Here is a 16,658-nt window from a genome sequence, read left to right as displayed (position 1 = left end):
CAGAAGTCGAACTTTCTGGATTCAGAGTTGGAATTTTCAACTGGAACATCCCCTGAAGTCGGATTTTCTACTCAGAAAGTCGTAGAATCCTCATTACCCCCGAGTTGAGTCACCAAGATGGCCGCCCCGTGTGTAAACAGTAATTAAAAGCTCCTGTTATATTCCATTTATTAACACTTCTGATTAGTTTTTGTTGCACAAAATTAGTTGTACAGTGTTTTTTTTTACATATATATATGTAGAAATGTCGTTACAGTGTAATTTAAGTTTTTCGTGTCTTATATGGGAGCTACAAACCTGTGTCATGCTAACAATGGCTAAAATCTATAGCCTGGTAAAAACCAAAACAGTGCGAAACACCATGTGTGGTCTTGTAAATGTCATCACTGTAAATAGTTCCAGTAAAAAACTCAAATATTTTCGTAAATATTTATTTACAATTTGTGTAGCTTAAATAGCCTAAATTTAGCTGCACTCAAGAAATGTCATGGACGTGGCCATCTAGTTTTCCGACTTCTGTAACGCGATAACTCGGGTGTGATGTCATTCCCGGTGCCTCTGAGGTAAATGGAAGCACCAATATTCACTGACCTTTAACTTCAAGGTATGATCATCTTATATTCCTCGATATTGCTTGTGGAATACAGAACTATTGAACTCCATGTGGCTGGCACGGTGAGATCATGCTGTAGCTGGGAAACCATCCAGTAGAAGCACAAAAACAGACTTTGTTTTGATCATTACGTTTGGGTGTGCTCTATTGCATTTAGTAATATTGCATCGAACTCCCATTCCTTTGAAGAGGCAAATATAGGCTCTTGGTTCAGTGTTTGCTTTGTCCGGTGTGAAAGGAACACACCCGGGACCCGGGAGGGAATCTTCTGCCAAGCTTTTAGCACTAGGCTCACTCTGTGCCTTTTCCTCCTTCTCGCTCTCTTCTTCTCTTTCTCCGTGCCCGTCTCTCGCTCAGTCAGTCAGTCTCTCTCCCTTTTTTCATTCCCATTTTCCCCGCAAGGGCACAGACATCGAAAAGGACTGTACCTTGGTGTGCGTCCAACAAAAGCTCTCCGCCGAATTTCATCCTCTTTTGAATTTGAGTTTGAATAACACTCGGGCTACAAATCAAAATATGTTGGACACCGAAGTGAGGTCATGGGCTATAGATCATCTTGATTCCAGAGAAGTCTCCTTGTGTAAAAGACGGGGACGGGTGGCTGCTACTTTGACTGATGGCTATAGAGACTTAGAGCGCCATTCAGGGCCCATTCTCCTAAGACTCTCTCCATGCCTGTGCCAAACCCCTCATTTTCCTACCCACAATATATTTCATTAAACTTTTAACTCTTCACAAGGTAATTTACTTGACATTTTGAGACTCTGCCTTTGAAGGCTGTTGAGTGTTTCTCTCTCTGTAATTTCCCGTCAGGCAGATATTTGCCTAATACAAGCCTAAAAATATATTCCAAAATTGTCCACTCTGTAGAAACACACTCAGAACTGTGAAATGGATGAAATTGTGTAACATTCAAACCGGCTAAGCTGAGCTGCAGCACAGTCTTTCATGGTTACAGCCGTGCAGGTCCCAGTGGCGCAGATATAATTAAGACCTCTTCTTAATTACTTAATAAGCCTAATTAGTAACATTTCTGAGCAGCAGATTTGGCTGCAAGAGCGATTGAAATCAGAAGAATGTTAAGTCTATTTGTTATTTCATTTAAATCCTAATGTTAATGAAATTAGTGCATTATGATATAAACGGAACAAACCACGCAGGGATTGACCAAAGGGCTAATGGAGTATTTTATGCTCCCAATAAACATTTAATTAAGTGGCACAAAAGGAGGACAACAAAATCAGAGAGAACAAAGGAAAATCCTGTTTTTGTTGGCCGCTCCGGTCCCGTGTCACCTTCATCAAATGTTTATTGTTTCCACTCCTTGATCATTTGTCATTAGTGCATGCCCAGATGTGATGGAGAGGTGCGTGAAACTGACCGGGTGTTCGGTGTGTTGTCATCAGAATAACTAAGTCAAGCCCACCAATCATACGTTGGAGCTGCTGCAGCATTCCTGGCCACTTAATTAGAAGTTGTTGGTACCACAGAAGGTGTCACCAACCTTTTCAGGCACTGAACAGATGGTGTCCCCTTTTTTTGAGGTCCTGCCAATGCCCACTCTGTGGCTCCTGGGAAAATGACCTAACTCACAGGCAGCTGCTTAGTGCGGCTTGAGTGATTCTTTAGAGCCACTTCTATTGGGGGGACTTAGCAGGACGTACCACTGCAAACAAGGGGTGAGACCGCCGTGGCTCGGTCCCTGGGTAGCTGCAAAAATCTGTTTTGGTTGCGGCATACCAGTTGTTAAAGCCGTATTTTCAAAGCCGTGTGCAAAGATGAAGCAAAGACCTCAACCCTGGAGATGTTGATGTTGCAGTGGTAGTTTGGTTTGTATGCGCCTTCCTCTGCTTTTGGCAGATGGTGTGAATATCAACATTGAAAGGACCTGGGAAGGCCCGCAGAACAAAAAGTGAAAAGGCTTCCTCGACAGTTACAAAGAGGCCCCATGGAGAGGTGGGGGGGGGAGTGGCTTACAGCCTAATAGATAAAAAGAAGGAGGGAGTACGAGTTTGCAAGGGCATTTGCCGCTGAAGAGCGAAAGTGGATGGAGAAAATGCGAGGGCCGCAGATTTGATATGTGAGGAGGCGGGGGGTCGGGGGTTTAACATGCTTCATGCTGCGTGGACAGAAGATCGGCTGTCACTCTGCAGTCGGCTTGGCTCAACCTCCCTCCGACCACGCAGGAGGTGGAACAAGTTGAAAATTGGATGACTGTGTTTTTCTGACTAATGGCTTGATATGTATTATAAATTCTTATGAAGACATTTGCAGCTTTTCCCAAAATCTCACATCATTCAATGCCAATTTATAAATCCTGTTATGAAACTCACACGCCACATCAGCTCCGAAACCTGGTCTGCCCGTATCACTATTTAAAGAAACTACAAGGCTATTTACAAGGTGCCCTGCTCTTTCCATTCCTCGCTACAGACGATGAGATGCCTGAAAGGGCTGGGGAGTCTTCTTGAAAAGCGCCTCAGCTCAGCAGTGCTGTTTCATTGACATGGCAGGGGACATAAAATCTGTCATTTTCATCATGTTCCACCGTGAGTAAACCTGTTTCCTGCAGCTTTCTCCATCAGATAGGTCTGTGTGGGTTTATGGCCGTGGAGCTGGGGCAAGCCTGATCGATCTGCGGGAGCTATAGGATTTAATAGGTGCACGGCTCTCGCTAAGGGGCACGGGGTAGGGAGGGCCTATTTAATCAATAAAAGGGAGCAGGGTGGCGAGCACTGGTCACCAACAGTTTGTTTTATTAGGAGTTGGAGGTATCAGTTTTCCCCCTATTTTTCCTCAATGCAGGGAGCCCAAGATATTTATATGACAGTATGAATGTACTGGTTAAGCGTAATTACATGAAAGAATCTAATGGTGTAGAATGGTTTTATGAAAATACCAACTCTCTTTTGAGCTGTACGATACAAATTTAATAAAAATACTAATAGTAATCAATGCATTAATTTGTTAGTAGTTGCAAGTATAGTCAGCATTACATTAAATATAAATATATTGAGTAGATAACTCAAGTTCCACCCCTTTGGTTTTGTTTCTGATAAATCAACAGGAAGAATACGGTCGATTAGACCTCTGTACCTTGTGATTCCACGTGCATTAGAAACAAATAAAACTCTGAAGTTAGGCACTGTGAAGGCACGGCGTAGCACAAGTAGAATAAATGCAACTTTGCATTCCTGCTTTCCTGTTTGCTTTGACATTTTACATTGTGTTTTTGTCAAAGAAAAGTCATATTATTGCTCCAATATTAACTCCTGGAATCCTTCAAGGATTATGTCTTAGGTTTTGCCATTTCAACGAGAAAAAAAAAAAAAAAAACACTATCGATTTTTATCTTCAATCATCACTATACTATAAGCACATCTGTAACTCAGTGTGAGCTGATGCCCCAGTCATCAGTCACCCAGTAAGTTATAAAGTGCGTTTTGCTCCAACTCTCCGCAGCTTTTACAGACCCTCTGGATGACCTTGAACTTCTGCAGCACACCTCAACCCCACACACCCGTCTGCCTAATGCTATTATGTCGAGCCCTACATGCTAAAAGTCATTGGTGGTGATAGTGGCTGATTAGATTGTGTTCATTGATTGCGCTGCGTGCTGTTAGGAACGAGGACGGCGTGGGCTGCAGCTCCTGCGTCTCCTCCTCAGACGCACTGACAGTCTGAGACGGAGGAGATGGAGCCCCATGCAGGGCAGCAGATTGAGTTATTGATCAGCTCTCTCCTTTCCCCCGTCTCTGTCTCTCTCTCTCTCTCTCTCTGCTGCTCCGAGAGACCCCGTCATCAGGATAATGAATTTCACTTATTGCAGATTAACGGCATAAGGTCTGTATGGTAATAATGGTAGAAATTAGCTTTTCGTCACCCCCTCTGAGTCTCCACGAAGGAGGGGCGATGAAGGTTGTTGTCGGCCCTGTTAGTCAATCTGAGGTCAGGGATTATAACAAAACTGAAAGAGAAAGTGCATAAAAAATTAAAGATCTTAGGTGAAATTAAGGGAAGAATTATGAGGACTGTGACTTCAGCATCCCTGAAGCAGAGAGGGGTTCTGATGCGAAAAATTCAGGTGTGATGGAGAAGATTGAAGGAGAATTTAGAGAGGAAAAGGACACTGAATAACAGGCTGCTCTGTGAAAGAAGAAGGGCAGAGAGGAAAGATGAGAGGGGATGATTCAAAAGACACGTAAAGAGATGAGCGCTAGAGTGGAGAAGAGAGTCTGATAGGCAGTGGTCATACAGTCACCAGGCAGTGACGCCGCTTAAGGGTCAGCCATTGTGTCTCTTGCACCAAGATTGAGGTGGCAGGGAATGAATAATGAGGCTTGATTACAGTCCGTGAGATGGCACATTGTTCAGAATCAATCCTCCAGGCAATTACAGGCAGCACAACAGCAGCCCTCAGCCTGGGCAGAGCGGGAAGCGATTGTGTCAGAGGACAACATCATCTTCGTCAATGACTTGTTGCCTCCTCGTGTCTGAGCCATTAGCACTTTCTCTGCTCCTGCTGCACATTCAGCCACCCACATAAAAAAAAGTGTCCAATACACATGTGTGCAAGGATGCAAGTACGACACCTTTATATTCTGCTTGTCAAATACAGACATCCACATAATAGGGCGAATCTTTGCTTCTTTTTTGCAGGTTTGGCTTTGGAGTGTTGGATGCAGCGTTGATGGTGCAGCAGGCCACACATTTCCAACCTGTTGCCCCACAGAGGAGGTGCACGCAAGATATCACACTTAATCCTGCAAGGTAAAAAAAAGCTTCCTCCTAGTTTTTTTTTAGCTTGATTTATTTCATATAGTATGTTAATGTACCACCAGAGTCCACCTTTAGCTGGAAATCTAGTAATAACTTTGCTCTTGGCAGAATTCTTTCCTCAGGAGGCGAAGTCACAGTGGAAATCCAAGCAGACGCCTGCAAAGGGGGAGATAACCAGATCAACGTCCTGGAGCACGTCGAGGTCAGGTGACTTTTTTTTTTTTTTTAATAGTTTTAATGGCATTACCTTGCAAAATATATGTTTTAGTGAATACTGTAATTCTAAAGTGTGGGACAACATTTTGAGACATAGGAGTAATGCTCGATTAGCAGAGCTATAAGAATTTTACATACAATTATTCACTTTCTTGCAAATAGATGTAAACGTCTGACCAAATATGAGGCTACGACCCTAAAGTGCTTAACTTATAGGCGGTTAAGACTTCTGCTGTAAATTCATGCAGAAGCTTGCAGACCATACGTAGACCCTGCTGATGTGCCCTTTCACACGCCGCAGCGATGCAGACCACATGAGCTGTGATCGGTCCACTTGGTAGTAGCGTGTTTCTCCTTTAGTATTTCATTTTCAATTTTTGAATTAATTGTTTTGGATCAATGAAGTTGGAACACATTGAGGAAAGGTTAACTGACGAGGTCTGGAGACTTTCAGTCACCTTTTTTAAAAGTGAAGCAGGAAGTAGAAACCAAAATTAACACTACCTTCCAAAAACACAGAACTCAGCAACAACTACTGTTTGGGTGGCCTTTTTACAGGTTGAGCCAGACTGACAAGCATAAATGGCTCACACTGATGCAGACTGAATGTGGAAGTTACAGCATCTATGTCCCACAGTCCCATAAAACAGCCTTTAGTTTAGCTTAAAGACTTGAAATCCATTTTACCTTGCTCCACTGGAGACTCTAACAAATCACTACTTCCTGTTCACCCACTTAAATGATATGCTGTAAACAAATTTAGATGTAGCAAGTGTTGACATCACCCATGGGAGCCAAATTGAACAATGGCTTTATGGTCCACGTCATCTGTTTTGGTTGAAGACAAGACCTTCCAAAAATAGGTGATGTTTCGCAAGTGACTTTTGAAATCTGATTGACAAACATAGATGAAATGCTTCTGCGTTGAATTCATTTTCAAGCCACAATCATTTGCCTAAATTGAACAAATGCGATTTAATGGGTGTAAAGGGTAACTGGAAGATGGATTACATCGGCCTTGGTCACAGCCAGCTTAAACTAATCAACAGCTGTTCCAGATGCACACTGAGTCAGTATGATATGGCAGTGTGTAAAAGGTGTATATAACTTATATTCGTAATATATACATGTTTTTCTCTGCCATTACAACATGCAAAGTATGTGCAAAAGTCAGATTTTGTCAATAATCCCGCCCTGTTGTTCTGCTGTCCTCTTACCTCTTACAGCCTTTTCATTCTCCTCTGTCATCCTTGATACAAATCGAGCCTAAGTGCAATTAAAACTTCTGCCAACAACCAGGGAAGCCTGAAGATGTTATACAAATTGTTTTTTGGTTTCTGTGTCATGTGCTTTGTCTGAGAATAGAAGAGATAAAAAAAAAAAAAAAAATAGGATCATACTGTGAAACATAACGTGTTGTCAGTGTCATTTGCAGAAAATGGCAAAACTGCGTATTCTTGAGTGCAGGCACATACATGCAAATGTTGTTATGTTTGATTGCTTCAGCAGGCATGCGTACGCTCCATGTCTGTTTGTGCACGTTTGGGTTTGTGCAAGTTATCTTTGTTTGTGTGAGTACTTGTGAAATAGTGAGGAGAAGGAAGGAGAGAGAGAGAGAGACAGACAGAGAGAGAGAGAGAGCGGGAGTGTGTCAGCATGTAAATTGAAAAGGCTTCATCTTTGCGGCTCTGCTCCCTGGCAGAAAGCGTGGGTCAGGCCATAGCTGCGAGGTGTGATTGATGGACGTGTTGCCGTGGTAACACGCCATAAACAGGAGCGGGCTGTCAGTCTTTTTGCAGCTTGGCGGCTCTCTCTCGATGTGCCATTGTCACACCAGATGTGCTGCTTGTGATGAACAGGGACAGGGAGGGTGTTTACTGGGTGCTGGTGGTGGTGTTGGTGTTGGCAGGGGGGTGGGGTGGGGGGGCATATGAGCTTATTAAAAACATTTAACTAATATTCCCTTCAGCCATTTTTGTCACTGTCTCTTCTTTCTTCTTCCCTTCCTTCTCATCTTGCCTTTCTTTGCCTTCAGTTTTTTTGGTGGCTGTAGACTGATCTCTGGGCTGGGCTGTCCATCTGTGTGGCACGTACAGCGTGTCAGACAACACTCAGTGGACTTGGATAGAAACTCAGAGACACGTCTTAGCACTGCCTTGCTTTATTTCCAGAATTTCCAGCTTTATTTGGTCAAGTGTGTCTCACATGGAACTCAGAGCAATCCCACAGTTTTTAATGCCTGCTTCACATTTAAAGGAACTGTTCAGCGTCTGAAGAAATATGCTGAAATATGCATGTTAGCATCTCCAACAGTCTCTGTTATTTATTCCTTACCATCTGTCTCTTACCAGGTGACAGTCAGTATCAACGCCGTGTGCCGTGGTGACCTCTCCATAAGCCTCGAGTCTCCAGGCGGCACAGTATCAGTGCTGTTGGACACCAGACCCAACGACGCCTCCACGGCTGGGCTGAAGAACTGGACTCTGATGACGGTGCACAGCTGGGGGGAGCAGCCACGAGGCCTCTGGACCCTCCGGGTGAGAAAGACGATGAACTGTTGCTTTTCATGTCCTTTAGCCACAGTAGAAAGTTATCAAGTTATGGATCCACATTGTTTCTGTCAAAGATCTGTCTTCTGATGTTAGCATTTAGCTCGAAGCAGAACTGTGCTTTAATGCTGTGTGATAGAGCTGTAAGCATGGCTGTGGACTCTCAGTTGGCATATTCTTGATTTTTAGTTACACGGTGAGTCATCTGTTTTCAAACTACAAAAAGTAGAAATCACACTAAAAACCTTCCGCTCAGCTTTTCTATTTTCCTTCTTGTACATCAGTGCCTTTGATTCTGACTTTGAATCCAGGGAGGAATTCCTCGTAATCCGTGACGTGACAACTAACCAGGATAGCAAAATGTGGCAAACACATATCATCTCGGCATGGCTCCTATTCTAATTTTCACATATTCTGCCGGAAAGACCCTGTTTCACGTACCTTCCCTCGTGATATATAAATGCCGTGCACCGCTTCACATTGTCCTCTTCCAGTAGCAGTGGTCTATAGAAGTTTAAAAATAGACCAGCCCAGCACAGCTCAGCTCAGCTTGGTTCAGTTCATTTTGCAAAAGCAATGTGAATCATCCTCTACTTTCATCTCCGAGCTTCAGCCAAGCATGGCAATCTTCATTTTCCTCCCCACACTCTTCTTTTTCCTTTTTTTTTTCCACCCCTCATAGATGTGCTGATGTTTGATATGGAGGAAGGAGCTAAAATGGAAGGGAAATTAAGACTGGAAGGTTAAGTAACCTTGGCCGGGTTTGACAGACACCATACTGCCGACGTCTGATTAGAATCCATACTCACAGACAGTAGCGCACTGAGGTCATTTACTGTATATACGTGTGGGTGGTAGCAGTGGGGAGGGTAGGCTCGCTGTGTAGGTATGTGTGACTGTGTGTGTGCAAATAGGCATTAGTCCTTGTAAACAGTTGGAGGTTTATAGAGAAAAAGCTGTGAAGATGAAAGACCCCCACCCCCTGTCCTCTCTCACCTACCTCTTCCTGTACACTCAACACGCATACAAACACACACTCCCTCCCTCTATCTCGAGCTGCGTGTCTCCGTGTCTCTCCCACGTCCTCTTGCAGATTTACTGTCCCCTCTGTGGCCAATTACCAGGGCCTGGTGTGTCGCAGAGACGGGGAGGAAACACCGTGAAGCCCGAGCCACATAACGGCGCCTACTGCTCATTACCGGAGGGCCGAGACGAGTCATCGCGATGCTCGCAACACGAATTAACGCTCGCATCTGACGTGCCGCGTGCCTTAGCATGCTGCTAATCAGCGCATACACACACCCACACACTGATTGGTTTAACACTGGGTGTCAGCTGTGCCGTAGATTGCGGAGAGACATGTACACACACAATCACAAACGCAGGGCACTGCAAATAAGACGGAGTGCTGCGTCGCTTGATGTCGATACAAAGGACACGCAGAGAGAAAAAGCAACACACGTCTAAAAATGAACTTCCGTCAGTGTCCAATATGCACTAACTGAACTGTATACATACTGATGATTAAACGTGAATGGTTTTTGCCATTTTTTATACAGCTACGAAACAAGATTTCCAATTAAATCTCACAGAGATGTTGCGCAGAGGCAAACAAACAGGACATACAAACCAATGGAAGGGAGGGAGGTTGGAGAAGGTGAAGGGTAAACTATAAAATGGGGGCCCCATGAATAGACTTTTACTGTACAATCCATTGGATCGGTGTTTAAAAACTCCATGGCAGCAGAGGATGGGCGAGGGAGGGGTGCAGGCATCTGTAGAGAGTCCGTATTGATTCGTCATGATGACAATTGTCAGAGAGTGTGGTGATTCTGCTGAAATAAAAGCGGGACTGAAGTGAAAAGGGAGCGAGTGCTATGGCTCGAGGCTTAGCTGACCTTCCAGCGCTGTGAAGGAGACAGGACCGCAGGGCTGGAAATATACTCGCTCTCTTCTCATGTCTGCTCTCCCCTGTGGTCGCTCTACCGTCATATGTGGTGCCTCAGCTCCGCGCTTCTACTGCGGGTCAGCAACAGTACGGAAGGCAGTATAGCACAGTCTAGACACCTGACAAACAGCAGTGTAAACCAGACAGACTATGATATAATATAATAATATAGAATCACTGTGACTTCTTCCAGGCTTCAAGTCCTGATTCCTCTGAGTTGATGTAATTGCTAATCTATATCTATATCTAGTCTGAGCTGTGTCTCTTTTGGTTTATCTTGGTTTCTTCTTTTCACTCATTCAGACACACAATACAGACACGACTGATTTGCTGATTGCATGTTTATATTCAACCCTTTAAGACCTAAACTTCCACCTGCGCATGAAAAAAAAAAAAGAAAAAATTGCGATATTTGAATTACCGTAATTCACCAATGTACAAAATTAAAAGTGTGGCTAAAAAGTAGAAAGTTGCGCTTTCAGGGGAAAACAGCTGCCATTACGGTAATGATGACGCACAGCTACAGGTTGGTGAGCGACACAAGACTGGGAGACCCAGGAAGAGAGAGTTGTTTGGAGGAATTTGTTGGTAAAAACAAGGTTAGTTAAATCCCTGAGATGCTATGAACACTTTGAGTAACTCGCATTGTGATTTACGGTAATTCAAATACCGCATGCTTTATCGGATCACCAGAAATCTGTTCGGTTTTAAAGGGTTAAAAGATCCACATTTTGTCCTCGCTGTTGTTTGGACTCTGATAATATTTTTTTTTGTGACTTCTTTTAGTGAAGTCTCAGACGTGATTAGTAACATCGTGGACAGGCTGTTGTTTTGAGGTAAACATGGACTGGTTCTCTCCTGTGAGGTGTAGCAACAGGTTCTTTTAGCAAGTCTGCTGGAGGAAGGCGTCACAGAGAAAGTGGTTAGAGGTTTCGGCCTGGGATCACATACGGGGCTTCATGGGAGTTGCCGAATGGGTAGATAGCAGTGTTTCAGATATTTCTGGCCACCAGATGCTGATAGATACATTGCTCTGGTAACTCTTCAGAATGAGACTGAGTGAATTCTTCCAAAATGTCAGCCATAATCAACGGAATCAAAATTCCGAAAACAAACTACACTCATCGACACTCACCCAAGGAGCTTCTTCAGTTATAAGGGAGTGATGAGGAGTTAAGGTTTGAGTATTAACATCTGTGGGTGTAGCCAATCAGAAACTTGTTGACTAGCGCCAGTTAATGTCTGGATAGTTGCATGACTAGTGTCTGTTAACGGCTAGATGCTTACCTGTCCTCTTCCCCTAATGAATGGTGCTCTGATGAACCATTATCAGCCCATTATTAGCTTCTTCAAGAAACTCTACAAGTTCAGTTTTCCAGAACATTCGAGACACTTGTTTTTTAAGCCTAATAATTTTGTATAATTCACCACAACTTTGTTATCTCAGTTTGTTGTTTTTGTTGGTTATATAGGTGACATTTTGGAAGACTTCCTTCCAAAATGTCTCCAGTAACATCTGAAGAGTAACTGGAGCAATGTACCTATCTATTTATTATCACAATCAATGAGGATTGTCCATAAGCAGATCTACTGCTCCATGTTTTTCATTTTCACCCTCCTTCTCTATTTCCTTTAAGCCTCTCTCTTTGAAACACACCTGTCATCATGTAATGCTAAGAGGGTATCATCCTATAGGAAATTGAAAAATCCAATAACCTAATAAGCCATTAGCATTTTATAGTTATGGTTAGTGCTCGGTTAATTGAAAGTGCCGCTTCACCCAAATTACAAAAAGACAGATTTTCCCCGCTACGTCCCGTGGTAGCTATACATGCAAATAGTTCTGGTTTTATCGTGCAGATTTTCCTCTCCACCTCAGTCCACTCCATAATCAGCGTCCTCATTCTGCTGGATAATCAACTGACCTCGCTCTTTTCTGCTAATGTCGGTACTCTCTGTGGATTATCTTGAAACAAGGGGACACTGAGCGTAGCTTATTAAGCCGCAGTTATCTTTTTATTCATACTCTTTAAAACTCTGCTCACCTAGATTTACTCGGTTCCTGAATGCCTGTGGGATCATAATTATATTGTTTGATTCTGTACACTCTCAACAACTGTAAAGACAATCTAAAATTGGTGTTTGGCATAACTTCTATGTACGGTAAATATATAGAAACAGTCTATCCTAGCGCATTTATCTCTTTCTGGCGATGGGAAAGACCCCTGTACTTCTGAACAAACTAAATTTCTGATTTTTCCTCTTGAAATTTTATTTTAATCTTGTATAAGATGCAAACATTACACATTTAAAAAAATAAGTTGTACACAGTTACAATTGATTTTTTTTACATGCTTTTCTGTAAATTTACAGCCCGTGACCTGTCGTGAGTCATTCAAATATCTCATGTTGACAATATGTGTTTTTTTGTTTGTTTGTTTTTGCAGTAACATGATGTGACGTGTCTTTTACTGGGAGTGAAAGGGAGACAACATTGTTTGCTTTATTGTGAGACAAAAGAGAGAAAATCTCTCACATCTTCCTGTCCAAGCTTTGGTTCCAGGTGTTTTTAGATGACGCAACCAACCCCGCTGGGTCTATTTTGGGATATATCAATTTCTAAAAAAAAAAAAAAAAAAAAAAAGCTAATATATTTATTAGAAACAGCTTTTGTAGTTAGTTTTTAGTTTGCAAGCAGTGTAACTTATCTACAGTATATCAGAGTGTCTAAATGGTTTGTGATTAGTGTTTACATTAGATATTAAATCTCCAACCATAGGCGGAGGCATAAATCTGTATAATGGAGATCTTAAAACCTTGGCTTAGATAACAAAAAAATAACTGCATTATCAGATACCTCTGGAAGAAAGAGGAAAAATATGTTCCTTTGTAATTTTGGGTTACCAACCCTTTTAGTGCATGAATGTGTAATACAGTAACTCTTCTAATTGGTTACTGTGGCTCATAGCATTTTTCTCTCCTTCACTGCAGAACACAATAGTTTTTTCAAAGGACAAGCTGGAGTTGTGTGTTTACTGCACTCTGCTTTCACAGAAACTGTGTCCTATATACACACAAACACAGAAAAACACCAAAATATAAACACACACATGGCTCTCCCCGCTACCCTGCCTGGCTCCATACTGCCATGCCCACAGGGTGTATGTGTATGTGTATGTGTATGTGTATGTGTATGTGTATGTGTATGTGTACGTGTGTGTGTGTGTGTGTATGTTTCTTTGTGTGTTTGTGTGTGTGTAGCAGGGTGGCAGCAGAGTTTCAGCAGAGACATCTCTGATTCCCAAAGGACTTTGAGGCTCAAGCTGACTGTGACTAGTGCTGCTGTAGGAATATAATGGCACTATTTAGCCTGCAGCACTGTGGACACACACACACACACACACACACACACACACACACACACACACACACACACACACACACACAAACACAAACAGCCATCCTGGCTGGCTGTGACTGGCAGATCATATATTTACCGTCATCATCCCCGGTGCTCCTTCTGCAGTCACTCCCCTTTTGTCTCTCCATCAGATTAAACAAGCACACATAGAGGCAAACTGCAGGAAATATATTGAACTGTACAGTTCAACCGCTGCATGGACCCAGAAGAAAATAACTGATTCCACCTTGAGTTGTCAGATGTGGTACAGTTTTGTTTTGTTTTGGGTTTTTTTTTTTTTACATTACAGACACATGATCTGGTTTCTGTGTCAAGATGTTCCCTTGAGTAGATTAAACCTTGGATGCATGTGACTGTTGCATCATAGTTGTTTTATTTGTTTAAGATACCAGCATGCGAAATCAGCTGCCCCTACTGGTGTCACTCTGAACACAAACAGCAGAAGTTCTTCTACGCACTCTTTAAAATGACAATAACATATCCCATTGCCAGTGAAACACCAAACAGCAGAGTTTATTTTCAGAATTTCTTTCTGAACTTGGACATGAAATGTTTAACTTTCCGCCACAAGCTCCTCTTTTTGAAAGTAATGGCGTAATGCTATACACCGTTGATATCTTGTGCACTGGTGTTAGCAGCATTTTCACTCTTTACTGTAACCGAAAATAACACACGCAGAACCGAGCTTGACGGAAACACTGTAGAAGCCTACAGTAGAAACACAACTACACACAGAGTCAAACAAACATGTGCGTTCACCCACAAACACATACGCACTCACTCACTCTGGCCCAAGGTGGATTTCTAGAGGTGCATATATTTGCATATATCTGCATGTTTAATGAGTTTTGGGAGATCAAGCGATGCGAGCGGCCCTTTGTGGGTATTTCTTTCTTTGTGTGTGCATGTGTGTGTGTATGTGTGAATGGTGTGGTGGGCATGTGTGGGGGGGGGGGCTCCATGTAAATATCACCCACTGTGCGTTGGCACCCGTCACAGATGGTCGGGGGCGAGGGCACCCTGTGGGCACAGGATACCTATTTCTGTTTATCTGCGTGCTTTGTGCGAGGTTGGGAGGCAAAAAGAGTGCGACTTCACTGCCGTGTTTGTGTGTGTGCTTGTGAATACTTTGCTCTGGAGGTGTTTGTATGTGTCACTGACTGCGTGCACTTTTTACTGTGTGCGCATTCGTCCTCGTGTGCAGAATGTTTGTTTCAGTAATTACACGTGTGTTCAATATGCATGTTGGCTGTTTGCGCGTTTGCGTGCGCGTGTGCTCATAACTCAGGCGACTGCGTGAGTTCAGTTGTTAGTGTTTAAGTGTGCTGCAGTGTGGCTGTGTGTGCGCGCGCGCTCTGTGTGCGCGTGTCTCCCAGCATGCAGCGTGGCAATGATGGCCCTGTTTTGGATGATTGATGTGCTGGAGGGAGCAGCGAGGAGCCCAGGTTGGGCCAGAGCCTCAGTCTGACACACTGCTGCTTCCCCGCTGCTTTACATATGTAGACACAGCAAGACTCCTCCTCCCCTCCCATCTGACACTGCCTCACTCTCCAGTGCAGCCAACACTCACAGGTTCCCTTTTGGGGAGTTTTATCTTGACGCTTGTGTTTATTCCATGAGAGCAGAATAAGCCATGTGCTGTTGTCAAGCAACTTCCTGTTTCATATCTTATACCTAATAGCGGCACACGCTTAACATTCAAGTTTAAAAGCTATAATCCGTATTTATCTTTGACATAAATACATGTCTTTGAATCTTTGATGAAGACAGGTATTCATTTAGCTAACAGCTTTGAGTTCTGTGTTTTCTTAAAGAGAAACTTGTTTTAAGTGGATATCAAATGTAATTGTTTTCAGTTGAATAAACATGACATGAGCCGTGCACACCGTGCAAACGCTTCGAGATAACTGCTTGTTTAACGCTGATGTGTAATGACCCTAGCCTGTAGCTGTTACATGTGTGACATGAAAAAAAAAAGAACATTACTCATTTACTGGTGATCTGCCCCCTCCGACCTGCTGCTGTGATCACGTGGCGAGCGAAACATTCATTCACTGAAACACAAGCAGTCAAAAATAGCATTCCAGAAACATATCTGCGCTGTAATTAATGTGGCAAGAATAACTCAGTTTTTGTTGGAGAGTCAGAGAGCAGACAGAGGAAAGGCCATTCTCCATAATTCAGTTTCTGTACAATTGCAACTCTTGCTAAGCTAACGCAGCTGCAGCTTCTGCTTCTCTCCACTGAAAAAAACAAATAAACACTGCCTATCAGGGAATATGCTAGCATCTAACATCCTCTGTATTTATGTTAAAATGCCACATTTATATTAAAAAGTGTCATATTTAGCTTGACTAAAAAGTCAAGCTAAAACAACGTTGTTTTTCCAAGAACTAGTTATTGAAGCTGAGCTCCATGACATACGCAAAATAAAAATAAAAAATAGTTGTTGGTCATGTGATAGCCCTAAATTCTGACATATAAAGATGAGGTTGAAAAACAGCTCAATGAGCTTTTAAACAGTCCTGGCATTGAGTACACCAATGCACAGTCTTGCTAATTCCCAAATATGCAGATTATGTCACATACCAGATATTGTTTAGTCAATTAAAGGGATACAAACTGTGCAGAAATTAATGATGAAATAGTAGAAAATCAAGTCGGCTTCTGTTTTTTACTTGAGCTAATTCAAATGAACAGTCCTGTTGATTGGAGAGTTGTGGTGCACTGCCCATAGGAGCTGTAGTGTCACGTTAATAGAGGATAGATGATTGTGCAACTGTATAATTTAGTGCTGAGTGACCTGGAAAACAAGTTAGTCCCTAACCATTCCATCTGGGCGGAAAAAAATGATAGATCATAAAGTGGCTTTGTCTTCTTGTCTGTAAGTCTTCATCTAAACTGTTTTTCTCTTGGTTTCCTTCATATTCTTCTTCACCAAATGTATCATTTGTACTTTTCTTCTCACGTTGTCTATCACACTCCCACTGCCTACCTCTGTATCACCGTCTCTCTCTGAATTCCTTCCTCATCTCTGTCTCATCCTCTCTCTGGGTCTCACTTTCCTCTCCCTTACACTCACCCGTTTCGATATCCTTGCCATCTCTCGCCCATCGCTAATCCCTCCCCCAA

At 42.9% G+C, this 16,658-nt stretch overlaps 1 protein-coding gene across 1 annotated transcript in view; it reads left to right on the top strand.

The window, feature by feature from the left end:
• The window catches only part of LOC125015863 (furin-like protease kpc-1), a 165,806-nt gene that overhangs the window by 136,590 nt on the left and 12,558 nt on the right, over window positions 1-16,658 (top strand). Inside the window, exons 14-16 of the mRNA XM_047597882.1 lie at window positions 5,273-5,383; window positions 5,501-5,594; window positions 7,960-8,145. Coding sequence (XP_047453838.1) covers window positions 5,273-5,383; window positions 5,501-5,594; window positions 7,960-8,145 — 391 coding nt within the window. The remainder of the gene's footprint in view (window positions 1-5,272; window positions 5,384-5,500; window positions 5,595-7,959; window positions 8,146-16,658) is intronic.

The sequence above is a fragment of the Mugil cephalus genome, chromosome 11 (assembly GCF_022458985.1).
Source record: "Mugil cephalus isolate CIBA_MC_2020 chromosome 11, CIBA_Mcephalus_1.1, whole genome shotgun sequence".
Taxonomy (NCBI): Eukaryota; Metazoa; Chordata; class Actinopteri; order Mugiliformes; family Mugilidae; genus Mugil; species Mugil cephalus.
Note: the sequence above shows the minus strand (reverse complement) of the source record. Positions and strands in the feature narration are given on the sequence as shown.